The sequence below is a fragment of the Artemia franciscana genome, chromosome 7 (genome assembly GCF_032884065.1).
Source record: "Artemia franciscana chromosome 7, ASM3288406v1, whole genome shotgun sequence".
NCBI classification, from domain to species: Eukaryota; Metazoa; Arthropoda; class Branchiopoda; order Anostraca; family Artemiidae; genus Artemia; species Artemia franciscana.
The window spans coordinates 4,045,028-4,060,011 of NC_088869.1; the positions used below are offsets into that span (position 1 = coordinate 4,045,028).

The following is a 14,984-nucleotide window of genomic DNA, read 5'->3' on the forward strand; positions in this document are numbered from 1 at the left end:
TTCTATATTTTTCTGCTGCATGCAAAGCCGGGTAACGGTCAGGTTTCAGATTTCTCTTCATGTTCTCTTTGTCTCAGGTTGGCTAAAATTTTTGAATAATTCCCTCCTCTTCGTTTAACAAATATCCTGATCGTATTCTATATTTTTCTGCTGCATGCATCCACAAAAAAAAGCCTAGTAACGGTCAGGTTTCAGATTTATCTTCAGGTTCTCTTTGTTTCAGGTTGGCTAAAAATTTTGAATAATTCCCTCCTCTTCGTTTAATAAATATCCTGATCGTATTCTATATTTTTCTGCTGCATGCATCCACAAAAAAAGCCTGGTAACGGTCAGGTTTCAAATTTTCTCTTCGGGTTCTCTTTGTTTCAGGTTGCCTAAAATTTTTGAATCTTTAATTCCCTTCTCTTTTTTAATAAATATCCTGATCGTATTTTATATTTTTCTGTTGCATGTATCCACAAAAAAAGCCTAGTAACGATCAGGTTTCAGATTTCTCTTTAGGTTCTTTTTGTTTCAGGTTGGCTAAAATTTTTGGATCTTTAATTCTCTTCTCTTTCGTATTCTATATTTTTCTGCTGCACGCATCAACAAAAAAGCCTAGTAACGGTCAGGTTTCAGATTTTCTCTTCAGGTTCTCTTTGTTTCAGGTTAGCTAAAAAAAATTTAATCTTTAATTCCCTCCTCTTCGTTTAATAAATATCCTGATCGTATTCTATATTTTTCTGCTGCATGCATCCACGAAAAAGCCTAGTAACGGTCAGGTTTCAGATTTATCTTCAGGTTCTCTTTGTTTCAGGTTGGCTAAAATTTTTGAATCTTTAATTCTCTTCTCTTTCGTATTCTATATTTTTCTGCTGCACGCATCAACAAAAAAGCCTAGTAACGGTCAGGTTTCAGATTTTCTCTTCAGGTTGGCTAAAATTTTTGAATCTTTAATTCCCTCTTCTTTTTTAATAAATATCCTGATGGTATTCTATATTTTTCTGCTGCACGCATCCACAAAAAAGCCTAGTAACGGTCAGGTTTCAGATTTTATCTTCAGGTTCTCTTTGTTTCAGGTTGGCTAAAAATTTTGAATCTTTAATCCCCTCCTCTTCGTTTAATAAATATCCTGATCGTATTCTTTATTTTTCTGCTGCGTACATCCACAAAAAAAGCCTGGTAACGGTCAGGTTTCAGATCTTCTATTCAGGTTTTCTTTGTTTCAGGTTAGCTAAAAAAAATTAATCTTTAATTCCCTCCTCTTCGTTTAATAAATATCATGATCGTATTCTATATTTTTCTGCTGCATGCATCCACGAAAAAGCCTAGTAACGATCAGGTTTCAGATTTTCTCTTCAGGTTCTCTTTATTTCAGGTTGGCTAAAATTTTTGAATCTTTAATCCCCTCCTCTTCGTTTAATAAATATCCTGATGGTATTCTATATTTTTCTGCTGCACGCATCCACGAAAAAGCCTAGTAACGGTCAGGTTTCAGATTTTATCTTCAGGTTCTCTTTGTTTCAGGTTGGCTAAAATTTTTGAATCTTTAATCCCCTCCTCTTCGTTTAATAAATATCCTGATCGTATTCTTTATTTTTCTGCTGCATACATCCACAAAAAAAGCCTGGTAACGGTCAGGTTTCAGATTTCTCTTCATGTTCTCTTTGTTTCAGGTTGGCTAAAATTTTTGAATCTTTAATTCCCTCCTCTTCGTTTAATAAATATACTGATTGTATTCTATATTTTTCTGCTGCATGCATCCACAAAAAAAGCCGGGTAACGGTCAGGTTTCAGATTTCTCTTCATGTTCTCTTTTTTTCAGGTTGGCTAAAATTTTTGAATAATTCCCTCCTCTTCGTTTAACAAATATCCTTATCGTATTCTATATTTTTCTGCTGCATGCATCCACAAAAAAAGCCTAGTAACGGTCAGGTTTCAGATTTATCTTCAGGTTCTCTTTGTTTCAGGTTGGCTAAAAATTTTGAATAATTCCCTCCTCTTCGTTTAATAAATATCCTGATCGTATTCTATATTTTTCTGCTGCATGCATCCACAAAAAAAGCCTGGTAACGGTCAGGTTTCAGATTTTTCTTCGTGTTCTCTTTGTTTCAGGTTGGCTAAAATTTTTGAATCTTTATTTCCCTTCTCTTTTTTAATAAATATCCTGATCGTATTTTATATTTTTCTGTTGCATGCATCCACAAAAAAAACCTAGTAACGATCAGGTTTCAGATTTCTCTTTAGGTTCTTTTTGTTTCAGGTTGGCTAAAATTTTTGGATCTTTAATTCTCTTCTCTTTCGTATTCTATATTTTTCTGCTGCACGCATCAACAAAAAAGCCTAGTAACGGTCAGGTTTCAGATTTTCTCTTCAGGTTCTCTTTGTTTCAGGTTAGCTAAAAAAAAATTTAATCTTTAATTCTCTCCTCTTCGTTTAATAAATATCCTGATCGTATTCTATATTTTTCTGCTGCATACATCCACAAAAAAAGCCTGGTAACGGTCAATTTCAGATTTTCTCTTCAGGTTCTTTTTGTTTCAGGTTGGCTAAAATTTTTGAATCTTTAATTCTCTTCTCTTTCGTATTCAATATTTTTCTGCTGCACGCATCAACAAAAAAGCCTAGTAACGGTCAGGTTTCAGATTTTCTCTTCAGGTTCTCTTTGTTTCAGGTTGGCTAAAATTTTTGAATCTTTAATTCCCTCTTCTTTTTTAATAAATATCCTGATGGTATTCTATATTTTTCTGCTGCACGCATCCACAAAAAAGCCTAGTAAAGGTCAGGTTTCAGATTTTATCTTCAGGTTCTCTTTGTTTCAGGTTGGCTAAAAATTTTGAATCTTTAATCCCCTCCTCTTCGTTTAATAAATATCCTGATCGTATTCTTTATTTTTCTGCTACGTACATCCACAAAAAAAGCCTGGTAACGGTCAGGTTTCAGATCTTCTATTCAGGTTTTCTTTGTTTCAGGTTAGCTAAAAAAAATTTAATCTTTAATTCCCTCCTCTTCGTTTAATAAATATCATGATCGTATTCTATATTTTTCTGCTGCATGCATCCACGAAAAAACATAGTAACGATCAGGTTTCAGATTTTCTCTTCAGGTTCTCTTTATTTCAGGTTGGCTAAAATTTTTGAATCTTTAATCCCCTCCTCTTCGTTTAATAAATATCCTGATGGTATTCTATATTTTTCTGCTGCACGCATCCACGAAAAAGCCTAGTAACGGTCAGGTTTCAGATTTTATCTTCAGGTTCTCTTTTTTACAGGTTGGCTAAAATTTTTGAATCTTTAATCCCCTCCTCTTCGTTTAATAAATATCCTGATCGTATTCTTTATTTTTCTGCTGCATACATCCACAAAAAAAGCCTGGTAATGGTCAGGTTTCAGATCTTCTCTTCAGGTTCTCTTTGTTTCAGGTTAGCTAAAAAAATTTAATCTTTAATTCCCTCCTCTTCGTTTAATAAGTATCCTGATCGTATTCTATATTTTTCTGCTGCATGCATCCACGAAAAAGCCTAGTAACGGTCAGGTTTCAGATTTATCTTCAGGTTCTCTTTGTTTCAGGTTGGCTAAAATTTTTGAATAATTCCCTCCTCTTCGTTTAATAAATATCCTGATCGTATTCTAGATTTTTCTGCTGCATGCATCCACAAAAAAAGCCTGGTAACGGTCAGGTTTCAGATTTCTCTTTCTGTTCTCTTTGTTTCAGGTTGGCTAAAATTTTTGAATCTTTATTTCCCTCCTCTTCGTTTAATAAATATCCTGATCGTATTCTATATTTTTCTGCTGCATGCATCCACAAAAAAAGCCTGGTAACGGTCAGGTTTCAAATTTTCTCTTCAGGTTCTCTTTGTTTCAGGTTGGCTAAAATTTTTGAATCTTTAATTCCCTCCTCTTTTTTAATAAATATCCTGATCGTATTTTATATTTTTCTGTTGCATGCATCCACAAAAAAAGCCTAGTAACGATCAGGTTTCAGATTTCTCTTTAGGTTCTTTTTGTTTCAGGTTGGCTAAAATTTTTGGATCTTTAATTCTCTTCTCTTTCGTATTCTATATTTTTCTGCTGCGCGCATCAACAAAAAAGCCTAGTAACGGTCAGGTTTCAGATTTTCTCTTCAGGTTCTCTTTGTTTCAGGTTAGCTAAAAAAATTTAATCTTTAATTCCCTCCTCTTCGTTTAATAAATATCCTGATCGTATTCTATATTTTTCTGCTGCATGCATCCACGAAAAAGCCTAGTAACGGTCAGGTTTCAGATTTATCTTCAGGTTCTCTTTGTTTCTGGTTGGCTAAAATTTTTGAATCTTTAATTCTCTTCTCTTTCGTATTCTATATTTTTCTGCTGCACGCATCAACAAAAAAGCCTAGTAACGGTCAGGTTTCAGATTTTCTCTTCAGGTTCTCTATGTTTCAGGTTGGCTAAAATTTTTGAATCTTTAATTCTCTCTTCTTTTTTAATAAATATCCTGATGGTATTCTATATTTTTCTGCTGCACGCATCCACAAAAAAAGCCTAGTAACGGTCAGGTTTCAGATTTTATCTTCAGGTTCTCTTTGTTTCAGGTTGGCCAAAATTTTTGAATCTTTAATCCCCTCCTCTTCGTTTAATAAATATCCTGATCGTATTCTTTATTTTTCTGCTGCGTATATCCACAAAAAAAGCCTGGTAATGGTCAGGTTTCAGATTTTCTATTCAGGTTTTCTTTGTTTCAGGTTAGCTAAAAAAAAATTAATCTTTAATTCCCTCCTCTTCGTTTAATAAATATCATGATCGTATTCTATATTTTTCTGCTGCATGCATCCACGAAAAAGCCTAGTAACGGTCAGGTTTCAGATTTTCTCTTCAGGTTCTCTTTGTTTCAGGTTAGCTAAAATTTTTGAATCTTTAATTCCCTCCTCTTCGTTTAATAAATATCCTGATCGTATTCTATATTTTTCTGCTGCATGCATCTACGAAAAAGCCTAGTAACGGTCAGGTTTCAGATTTATCTTCAGGTTCTCTTTGTTTCAGGTTGGCTAAAATTTTTGAATCTTTAATTCTCTTCTCTTTCCTGATATTCTATATTTTTCTGCTGCACGCATCCACAAAAAAGCCTAGTAACGGTCAGGTTTCAGATTTTCTCTTCAGGTTCTCTTTGTTTCAGGTTGGCTAAAATTTTTGAATCTTTAATTCCCTCCTCTTCGTTTAATAAATATCCTGATCGTATTCTATATTTTTCTGCTGCACGCATCCACAAAAAAGCATAGTAACGGTCAGGTTTCAGATTTTATCTTCAGGTTCTCTTTGTTTCAGGTTGGCTAAATTTTTGAATCTTTAATCCCCTCCTCTTCGTTTAATAAATATCCTGATCGTATTCTTATTTTTCTGCTGCGTACATCCACAAAAAAAGCCTGGTAACGGTCAGGTTTCAGATTTCTATTCAGGTTCTCTTTGTTTCAGGTTAGCTAAAAAAAATTTAATCTTTAATTCCCTCCTCTTCGTTTAATAAATATCCTGATCGTATTCTATATTTTTCTGCTGCATGCATCCACGAAAAAGCCTAGTAACGGTCAGGTTTCAGATTTTCTCTTCAGGTTCTCTTTGTTTCAGGTTGGCTAAAATTTTTGAATCTTTAATCCCCTCCTCTTCGTTTAATAAATATCCTGATGTATTCTATATTTTTCTGCTGCACGCATCCACGAAAAAGCCTAGTAACGGTCAGGTTTCAGATTTTATCTTCAGGTTCTCTTTGTTTCAGGTTGGCTAAAATTTTTGAATCTTTAATCCCCTCCTCTTCGTTTAATAAATATCCTGATCGTATTCTTATTTTTCTGCTGCATACATCCACAAAAAAGCCTGGTAACGGTCAGGTTTCAGATTTCTCTTCAGGTTCTCTTTGTTTCAGGTTAGCTAAAAAAATTTAATCTTTAATTCCCTCCTCTTCGTTTAATAAATATCCTGATCGTATTCTATATTTTTCTGCTGCCTGCATCCACGAAAAAGCCTAGTAACGGTCAGGTTTCAGATTTATCTTCAGGTTCACTTTGTTTCAGGTTGGCTAAAATTTTTGAATCTTTAATTCCCTCATCTTCGTTTAATAAATATCCTGATCGTATTCTATATTTTTCTGCTGCATGCATCCACAAAAAAAGCCTGGTAACGGTCAGGTTTCAGATTTCTCTTCATGTTCTCTTTGTTTCAGGTTGGCTAAAATTTTTGAATCTTTAATTCCCTCCTCTTCGTTTAATAAATATCCTGATCGTATTCTATATTTTTCTGCTGCATGCATCCACAAAAAAAGCCTGGTAACGGTCAGGTTTCAGATTTTCTCTTCAGGTTCTCTTTGTTTCAGGTTGGCTAAAATTTTTGAATGTTTAATTCCCTCCTCTTTTTTAATAAATATCCTGATTGTATTCTATATTTTTCTGTTGCATGCATCCACAAAAAAAGCCTAGTAACGATCAGGTTTCAGATTTCTCTTTAGGTTCTTTTTGTTTCAGGTTGGCTAAAATTTTTGGATCTTTAATTCTCTTCTCTTTCGTATTCTATATTTTTCTGCTGCACGCATCAACAAAAAAGCCTAGTAACGGTCAGGTTTCAGATTTTCGTTTAATAAATATCCTGATCGTATTCTAGATTTTTCTGCTTCCTTCATCCACGAAGAAGCCTAGTAACGATCAGGTTTCAGATTTTCTCTTCAGGTTCTCTTTATTTCAGGTTGGCTAAAATTTTTGCTAATGCAGTACCAGACGTAAAGCGGACTATCCTGAAGAACCTTGATGTACCTCTGAAGAATATGGATATGGAATCGCCCCAATTATTCAAACTACTTGAAACTTGCCCCGAGGGAACAGAGACCTTTATAACCAAAGTACTTCATGTAGTCACTGAAAGAGGTAATTATTTTATAGATTAAAAAAAAAAAAAAACAAAAAAAAACACTGTAGTAAGGTTCACATTTGATCAACCTAGCTGTGCCTTCGCTTTGCCCCTGAATTTCCCTGAAGAGGTTTTCCCTGATTGAGGTTTCCCTGAATTTCTCAGAATGAAAGTTCTGGTGTTCAGGAGATGTTCTGGAAAGCTCAGAGTGTTCTTCAAGTCTACCCTAAAATTTATACTACCCTGTTTTGTGTTAACTGTTGTGTTTTTAAGAACGTTAATTTTTGAAGCTTTTTCAGAAAAAAAATATTTTTCATTTGGGGAAGGTTATTTAAACGCTGAAGAATCATAGAGTGAAGCAATAGAACCTAGTAAGGGTCCTGGATTTAAATATTTCGATAGTAACAGGAAATTACTGGATAATAACAGGCTCTTTTTCTGTTGTTACCATGGCTCAATCCACAAAGGTTTCCTATGGCTAAATTCCTATTTCTTATTTCGTAAATTCCATTTAATAACTTTTGTCTTGTGTAAAACCAACATGATCGGATTTGATTCCGAAAATGATTTATTTAATTTTGTTTCGCTGACTATTTCAGTTGGGGAGGGGGGTTAACTTAGGTCTGGAGGGTACAGTTGCCCCCTGTCCCATGGGAAATTATGCCAGCTACTGCAATATCATTCAAAGGTACAACTGGTCTATTTGACCAACAATTAAAATACCAAAATGACTGTATGAAGTAACTAAACACATAAAATTATGTACTTAAAACCTAATTTTGTAATTCCCTAAGACATGAGCTACTCTAGAATGAGCCTAATGGCCTAAACGAAAATAAGCCTAAAAAATTAGGCACACTTCCTAAAGACATGAGCTACTCTAAAACGAGCCTAAAAAATTAGGCACATTCCCTAACGGACATGAGTTACTCCAAAATGAGCCTAATAGCCTAAACGAAAATGAGCCTAAATGACCCTAAAAAATTAGGCACATTCCCTAAAGACATGAGCTACATTTTTCTGAGTTAGCGAAATGATCATGATGGATGTCAATTCCAATACACATCATTTTATCTATTTGTGTTTATTTATGGTGCAATTCTGTTTTTAATGCTTAATCTGTTTTATTTATGAGCTTTACCTTCCTCTTTTCTACCCGTTTACCTAATGGTAAGTTCAAGCACACCTGATGATTGATCTCCTAGCCCTTAAAAACAGTTACCTTGCCTGGAAAAAAACACTATTGTTGTACATGTATCTTTATTCATTTTTTGTAGTGTTAATGTTGTTTTTTTATGTTGTTCTCTAGTGAGGGTTAACTGTTTAATCTAGTTTTTTTTTTCTGTTGATAAAGGTTTCTTTGTATTAAGGCGAGCCGATGGGATGTTAATCAGTACGACTTTATACTGATAAGTATAATGAGTATCAGCAATGAGATATATAACTTTTTTCGAGTTTTACTGGCTTCATTAAGGGTTTTACCCGTTAATAACGACAAAGACCATACTGTATTTCCATTCTATCAACAATAAAGAGTATAACCCCAATGTGAAATTTTTAAGAAAGTGAAATTTTAGAAGGAACTAATTGAATATTTCGGCTTTAAGACCAAAAGCCGTTTTCAGAAGTTTAAATGAGTACAATAAATTTAAAATTAAACCTGCAATAAGTAACTGGAAAACTAGAATTGTTGGTTTTAGAGAATTAATTATTTCATTTATGTATATTGTAGGGATCAAATTACGAATTAAAGATGAAATTACGGATCAAATATTGATTAATATGCTAATAAATACCGCTTGAGAGAGGATCAGTTTTTCGGATTTTGAGGGTATTTAAAACTAAATATATTTAACAATAAATATTTTGACCATGATCTAATAAATTAGTAAAGCTTATAAACAGCTTAAAATATGAGAAAGACCATTCTATAGGTTTTGCAAGCTGTATATTTCTTACGATCCTTGAAATTTAAGCCCCCCATAGAAATCTGTAAAATAGCGAAAATTCCCTTTTTTTGTCGCAAACAGGAAAGAACCCCCCCCCCCCTATAAATTGTATAATTGTGTACACAGATAAGTTTTCTTCGAGCGTATAATGACACTGTTTGATTGGCAATAAATTAGGCCTTTTTGCTCTTTTCTTAAAATAAGTCTACAAGCTTATTTATCCAACGTCTTGTTTTCTAGTTGAACAAAAACTTGAACAAATTGAACAAAAACAAAAATATTGAAAAAGTGTATAATTACCTATCGTAATATGAAACGGTCATGTTTAAATGAATTACATTTCCCTACCCACCAACAAAGTACAAAGGAGAACTTAATGGTTGATAATGAAAAATGTTGTTAAAAGTTATTTAAAAAAAAAAGGTACTAAAATTTTTAAAAACTTTTGAACCATTTATGGATTTTTTATAAGGATTCTTCTAAAACTTACCATTCCTTTCATTGAATGCAACAGGAGGGTAAAAATTCTATAAGGTGTATTTACTAAACCAAAAATAAATTCCTTAAATCTTTTTCTTTTTTAAATAAGCCCCTAAATAACTAGTTGGCAATATTTTCTTTTCTATGTAAAGTTTTGACTGATTCTAGTATACTATAAGTAAATATTTTCCTAAAAACTTTTGAAGCTTTATATGTTGAAAAGGAAAAGTGTATTTCTAGGAGTTTGTTTTGTCTCTTTGAGAGAGGTCCTTTGGAACATTCATGGGAGGGATGGACGACACTGCAAAGGATCAGTATAAACAGATTAGTTTTTATACGTTGCATAGACCATTATTTTTTTTTATTATTATTATTATTTTTGTGAAATGGATGAGTGTATTGGTGCGCTGAGCTTTGTTATATTTTCAAGCGTAAGTTTTATGATTGACATGTATTACTATAGTTCATTGCAATAAGGTACATTGTAGCTCATATTTTTAATATCCGTCTATTTAGAAAAATAATGAAAATATAAAAACAAGTATGCAGAGTTCTCTTGTAAGGCGCACAGACCATGCGCAATAATGTGTATAAAACAAAGTTCTACCTAGAAATGAAAAGAAAAAAGTATCTGCAGTTACTGCTGATCAGCCTAAATCCACATCTCCCAGAACCTCCAAATAAATCCTAAGCTCACTTTTGATTATCCACAGGACTTATCATTTTGAATCGAATAAAACCCAAGTAAATATTTATAAATTCTGGAGAGCCACTTTAAGCTCTCAAGTTGAGGTTCAACCTCTTCGGGTTCTTTTACTTCGGGGTTGGGGGGTCTGTTAGACGGTTTGTGATCGTGCCAGTGATATGCCAATATTGTTGCAATCATCAGCATCGTGTTTGATGATGGATTTCAAGAAGACTTTCGTAGAAATGCAAACCAAAATCACCAGTTACAATTGATCAAACAATATTTATATTCTGAACCTTCAAATATATCTGAAAAACACTTTTAATTGTCTCCTTTAAATCAAAAACACTGTATTCATCAGGGCAGCAGTCATCCAAATTGTTTTCCCTAGTATAAATAAGGTTAGGGAGAATTTCGTTATGTTCTAAGACAATCTAACATCTGACAAATTCGCTGGATACTAAAAGTTGTGTGAATATGCCTATCGAGTGTAACTCAAGAAAAATTGCTAATAATGTCATATAATGTATTCGGAGACATACCAGCTAAAGACCCTTTTGAAGGGCTAACAAGCAGTAATGGGATTTACGATATGCGATAGGTGTAAGACGCCGCATGTAACTTGTTTGTTCGTACTCATTGCCCACAACTATCGTCAGGTGTTAGTTCCAGGTCGTTTTTTACATGGTTTCCCTGTTGTTATTTTTTTTGTAAATAATATGTTATTTTAAATTTTCACGTATAAGTTGTTGTTTTTGTTTTGTCTTTTTTTTTCAGTTCATCCCTCACCGGTCCTTGTTGAAAAAGTCCGTGAAGCGTACAAAGAACGAGCAGCTGATGTCCGATTTTTGATACCTATATTAGGGTCCATTCCTAAATTCGAAATTTTGAACATTCTACCCAAGTTAGTTAAGCTAACTCAAGCTGCTTTGAAAGAGGTAATCTCTGCTTTTATTAGGACTTTCTTAAGATAAGATGAAACTTATTTCCGAAATTTAACTACCACAAGGCCAAATTAGCACTTCAAAATAAGTAAATGCAATAAAAGAAGACAGAAAAACAACGTATAATATGATGGATCATAAAAAAGTCAAAAAGGCTAAAAACGTCCAGAGGGATAAAAATAATTAAAACTCAAGGAATTTATAACGGAACTAAATCAAAAAAAAAAACGCATAAACAATTCAGTCTTGTGACTGAAAAATGAAAGACGATTTAGAAAAAAAAAATTTATTGAAAGAAATTTTGAATTATGTAGGGTATACGATACACAATGTGTGTTCAAAGGAGGAGGGGAGGTGGGGATTTGCTTATTTAACATATGAATAACATAACTGCTATTTAATCTAACAGTCTTAAATTTTAACGCTTCCACTGTATATTGGCTGATAGAGATTTGCCATTGTAGAGCACGTACGTATGGATTTATGGAGTGATAGAAAAAAAATGGATAAACTATATATAAATTATAGGAAGTGATGGCAATTGCTATAGAAATCTTGCGGGCCCCAGGTGGGGGAATATAGGTCCAAAGATCTCGCCCATTGTTTAACTCTCTGTAGTGTGCTTCTGTCTGCTTCTGATTACTATTTTTAAAATATTTGTTGTAATTTGTAGCAAATTTTACTGGATAAATATGTTTACTATCGTATACACGAGTTTTTGAATAAAAGAGAAAATTGTAAACAACACAAAAATTCCTGCTGGTGAGGTTTAGCAAATCAAATGCTGCATTTTACGAGGGAACTGAAATAAAAATGGAAATGTCATCATAAAAATTCTTACGACTAACACGTAGAAATTATTTCAGTAGTAATATTTGAGACGATTACTATAATGTAAATTTTTAAATAAACATTTTATCCCCATCCGTTGGGACTGTGAAATAAAGGTAAAAAATACGGCATTAGGCTTTAAAGTCCCTACCGGCGGTGTTGATATCTGTTTCTTGGCCATTCAGCCAGGAAGTGCAATGGAGGGCTGGGGGCCAACCATCCCGTGCTTTCGCACACGCTTCCTGTTTACCTTCCCAAGATCTCCCCAGGTACCTATCTAGAGCTGGGTCGACTCTGGCTAGCCTTACGGAATGACGCCACTGACCCCCGTTCCAAACTATAGTAAAACAGTTCAAAATAGGGATGATACCTTTGTATTGACAGTGAATGGATATAAAATTATTTAACTGGATATTTCGAACACATACAGCTTTCATCATCAGCAGTAAAACTAAAAGACATGAGTACAAATAAACAAAATTTATACCTAATAAACTAATTACATATAGTTTATTGCTCTTATTTTTTTCAATGCAACAGCGGAGGCAAATCTCTTTGACCTTTTTCGAAGTTATCTATGTCCCAAACTATATAATTTGGTACATTAGGATTCGAACCCTCGCCCTCTCAGACAAAGGATTCTGAATCTAGCACACCAATCCACTCGGCCAGGACGACCCAGTACCATCTGTAATGGCTCTGTAAACCTGTAAACCGGTTGGAACTGTAAACCAAAGAAACTTGAGTTACTTACTTACTAACCCACTTAGTTACTTACTTAGGCTTTGTTTTTGCTTGTTGTTCTCAGCTTTCACCATATTGGGCTCTTAAGCCATATTATTAGTAAATTGGTGTTTGTCCTGGCAAATAAAGTCGCTCCTCATCCCATTTTTCTGTCTAAAGAAAGCCATCCGCACCCTCTTGTGTTATTCAGTATTACGCCTGCTTTCCACTGCAGCCAGGTTTTCTTAGCTTGTGTCTTTCAGCCTACAGTATAACTTGCAACTTCAACATAGAATATTTATCAAAAATTATCTGGGTCAGCAAGAGTGTTCACGAAATTCAATTAGCTTTTAGAAGGATGAACAGTAATAAGGCCCTAGGAGGGTTATGGCTGCTTATGAGGGTTAGATTTGTCGAGCCGCTGAGGACAATGGACCATGGCTGATGTTTCTTCTGCAGCTTTATTCTCGCTAGTTTGTAGGACAGAAACAATACCTCAGAACTGGAAAGAATGTAGAGTCCTCTTGCCATAGAAGCGCAGAGGGAGCTGTAGTTAATGCTTGACTTACCAGGCCATAAAGCGTCTCTCTGTCTCTGGTAAACTGTTTATGATGACCCTCATTGACAGAAGCATTGTGCTCCTCTAAAAACAATGTCGGGTTGAACCGCCAGACGGCGCTTAAGGGGTTTGTTGATTTTAAAGCAGTTATTAACTTCAGTTGACCGTGATCTCCTACTGCTGATCAAGGACTTGGTACTTGTATAATAAACGCCCTACTGCTCAAATTGTTCGTTCATTGACGCATTATAAGACCTGTTTTTTTTCGTTAGTTTCTATCAGCTTAGTGTGAGACAAGACAAAGAGAAATGACATAATTGACGGAAAATAGATAATTTTGGCTGTATATTTGAACATAGGGGGGACTGGGGGTAAAGCATTTGAAGAGTGTGAAGCTAGAAAACAATTCTTACTACAGGACATGCAGAATAATTGTACCTGACACATTAGGCATTTAAACTTGCTATACCCCTAATGTTCAAATATAAAGCCCAAATTTTTTTCTGAAGTACTATATTTTTATCTTACTTTGGTATGCTTCATTGGGATTGAGTGTCAGAGAAACATATATTACAAGAACATTAGGTAGGGCGTATATCATACAAGTACCAACTGGTCTTCCAGAGAAATACATGCGATTCATCTGCTAGACGTATTCTGGCACTCAAAAGCTCTGTTCAGATAAATGGGTGTTATAGAAAAATGTTCGATGACTGGTGTAAGATAGGAATGTTTTACAGCTCCCTAGTTGTATAACTGCGTGATTGACTTGTACACCAGGCCTTGAAGTATTTGGCTTTCAGACTTCAATCTGGTGGTAGAGTACTCAGTGACTCTGACTTATCGACAATGCTGTCCCTATCTGCCAATCGAAGAGTAAGCTAGAAGTATTCATAAAGACGCTAAATGAAGAGGTCTCTGAAGTTGGCCTGAAAATCAGTTGATAAAAGACGCAAAAAATGCTTGTTAAGCTGAATGACCTATCATGTAAAAGTTCATCAATCGTCGTAGCTTATCGCCAAAGCGAAATTCAAAGCATTTGTAACGAAGTTAATGTCAGTCATGGCTTGGTAGAATTGTACAGTCTGGCCAAGGCTGAACATTAGCCGTAAAACTAAAAGGAAGATCCACAACGCTTCTTTAATCCTTCTCTGTGGAAGTGAAACTAGTCTTGCGGCTTCCTTAGTTTCAAGTCGGTCGATGCTGTTCAAACAAAGTATCTCAGGAGAGACTGAAATGTTGTGACAAAGCAAAAAGTTGTAACTGAGAAAAAAGTTGATAATCACAGCCAGTGAAAAGAGAAGAAAAATATAATGCAGATCTTCCGGCCGAGATCTCCGTTTAACAGTCTTCTGTTTTTTTTTTATCTGGTGAACATTCTCTCAGAAGACACTCCAACACTGGCTCAAGACTGTCAAGCCTAGAGGCAGGGAGTTTCGTCCCTGTCTACGCTGGTCAACCGCCAGGAAAAAGTCAAGTAGGTCAGGAAGATATAATTGAAAGACTCTTTCCCTTTTGCACCACGCTTTTACTTCCCAAGTTAAGGTACTTCCATAACTGGTTCCTTTCCGGTTTAGCCCTTTCTAGTATTTCCCATTCAATTCAGGAGAAGTATTGTAGTACACTGTGTGTTCGATCGTCCATGGAAGTTCTTGCTTTGTTTACTACGTAGTTACCCAAACAGTATTGCTAGACTTTTTGGATATACGATCTCAAACAAGTTTCTCTTGAAACTCTTCGTATAAAAGCTTCAGGTATGATCCGTTTTTAGAGTATGATCCTGCTTATCAATTTTACCTTCTTGATTTTTTTCATATACTATGTGCAGTCATTTTTGTGCTGTTTTCTGTTATTATTTGTCTCTTTATCGTTTGCATGTCATATTGTTGTTTTTGCTTCCTGTGTATAGCAAGACGAATAATGAATAACCTTGTATGTATTCAACATGTATATTCTCTGACTGAAC

The 14,984-nt window shown here is 34.7% G+C and overlaps 1 protein-coding gene across 1 annotated transcript in view; it reads left to right on the top strand.

Moving 5' to 3' along the window:
- The window catches only part of LOC136028746 (symplekin-like), a 110,869-nt gene that overhangs the window by 69,582 nt on the left and 26,303 nt on the right, over window positions 1-14,984 (top strand). The window contains exons 13-14 of the mRNA XM_065706630.1: window positions 6,683-6,861; window positions 10,739-10,899. Of these exons, the coding sequence (XP_065562702.1) occupies window positions 6,683-6,861; window positions 10,739-10,899 (340 nt within the window). The remainder of the gene's footprint in view (window positions 1-6,682; window positions 6,862-10,738; window positions 10,900-14,984) is intronic.